The 1,653-nt window shown below is 40.5% G+C and overlaps 1 protein-coding gene across 1 annotated transcript in view; it reads left to right on the top strand.

Moving 5' to 3' along the window:
* Nucleotides 1-922, top strand: part of LOC108626802 (plasminogen-like) — a gene marked incomplete at its 3' end in the record, with an annotated part of 4,524 nt that extends 3,602 nt beyond the window's left edge. The window contains exons 8-10 of the mRNA XM_018027682.1: nucleotides 8-126; nucleotides 197-374; nucleotides 449-922. Coding sequence (XP_017883171.1) covers nucleotides 8-126; nucleotides 197-374; nucleotides 449-922 — 771 coding nt within the window. The remainder of the gene's footprint in view (nucleotides 1-7; nucleotides 127-196; nucleotides 375-448) is intronic.
* Between the last annotated feature and the right edge of the window lie 731 nt (nucleotides 923-1,653).

Below are 1,653 nucleotides of genomic sequence, written 5' to 3'. Positions count from 1 at the left end.
GAATCAGACGTTGTAGAAGACCCTTGGCCACCAAACTGCGTGTCTGACGTGAAAGATTATCAATTCGTAGGCTCGCAGTGGACAAGTCACAACGAAGTCCCTTGCGTTCCGTGGATATCTAAAGAAGTAATTAAAAAACGTGGCAACTGATTAAAATTTATAGTGTAATCAAATTAAATTGATCTATACTGATAAGGTTCCGGGAGAAGAGAAGAACGATGAAAAATTTGTCGATGGATCTGCTTTAAAAGCGCTTAATAAATGTAGAAATCCCACTCACGATCCCGACGGTCCCTATTGCTACGGATATACCCCTTGGCAAACTGAGACCGTTACGAAACGCTATTGTACGATTCGCCCGTGTAGATCATCGGGTAATTAATTATACAGAAAAGTGACAAAATGAAGACTTTGGTAAAAATTCTATTCAAGGCCCACATTTTTCTAGAATGTAAAATGGCTGGTACTGCGAATGATTACGTAGGTAAGCTTTCGAAAACGCGATCCGGACGTGTCTGCGACAAATGGCCTCTCTCATCTGAAGAAATGGCGTCGAAACTTACGCCACCCAAACCTACAGCACCCAAGCCTGCGAGATCGGCATTTATGTCACCAACATTCGAAACGATTCACGAGAATCAGTTGCAAAGATACTTCTATGGACCGCATTATTTCGCATTTCCTACGCCCGTCGAACATATGAAAGCTCGTTCCGTCCCGTGGAAACCGAAGGGAATAGGAGGTTCCAAGCAGATCTCTGGTCGAGAGACCTTTAACAGCAGCATGTATCCTGAAGGAAGTGCCACGAACGCGAGCAATTATTGTAGAAATCCATCACGCAACATAGCTGGCTCTTGGTGCTACACCACAGACCCGTTGTTACCTCGGGATCTTTGCAATGTCAAAGACTGCGAAAAGCCGGGTACAGTTCATATTACTATTAAACTTCCGTCTGCTATCTTATTTGCTACTGCATACTGGCTCGTTTAATTTCAGGCATATTTTTTTTTAGATTGATAGTTTAATTATTAATTATATATTAATAGTAAAATTATAAATTAATAATTATTGTAGATTGATAGTTTAATTATTATATTTTTAATAGAATCAGACGTTGTAGAAGACCCTTGGCCACCAAACTGCGTGTCTGACGTGAAAGATTATCAATTCGTAGGCTCGCAGTGGACAAGTCACAACGAAGTCCCTTGCGTTCCGTGGATATCTAAAGAAGTAATTAAAAAACGTGGCAACTGATTAAAATTTATAGTGTAATCAAATTAAATTGATCTATACTGATAAGGTTCCGGGAGAAGAGAAGAACGATGAAAAATTTGTCGATGGATCTGCTTTAAAAGCGCTTAATAAATGTAGAAATCCCACTCACGATCCCGACGGTCCCTATTGCTACGGATATACCCCTTGGCAAACTGAGACCGTTACGAAACGCTATTGTACGATTCGCCCGTGTAGATCATCGGGTAATTAATTATACAGAAAAGTGACAAAATGAAGACTTTGGTAAAAATTCTATTCAAGGCCCACATTTTTCTAGAATGTAAAATGGCTGGTACTGCGAATGATTACGTAGGTAAGCTTTCGAAAACGCGATCCGGACGTGTCTGCGACAAATGGCCTCTCTCATCTGAAGAAATG

This window comes from Ceratina calcarata, unplaced genomic scaffold (assembly GCF_001652005.2).
Source record: "Ceratina calcarata isolate Rehan_Ccalc_2016 unplaced genomic scaffold, ASM165200v1 scaffold43, whole genome shotgun sequence".
Classification (NCBI taxonomy): domain Eukaryota; kingdom Metazoa; phylum Arthropoda; class Insecta; order Hymenoptera; family Apidae; genus Ceratina; species Ceratina calcarata.
Note: the sequence above shows the minus strand (reverse complement) of the source record. Positions and strands in the feature narration are given on the sequence as shown.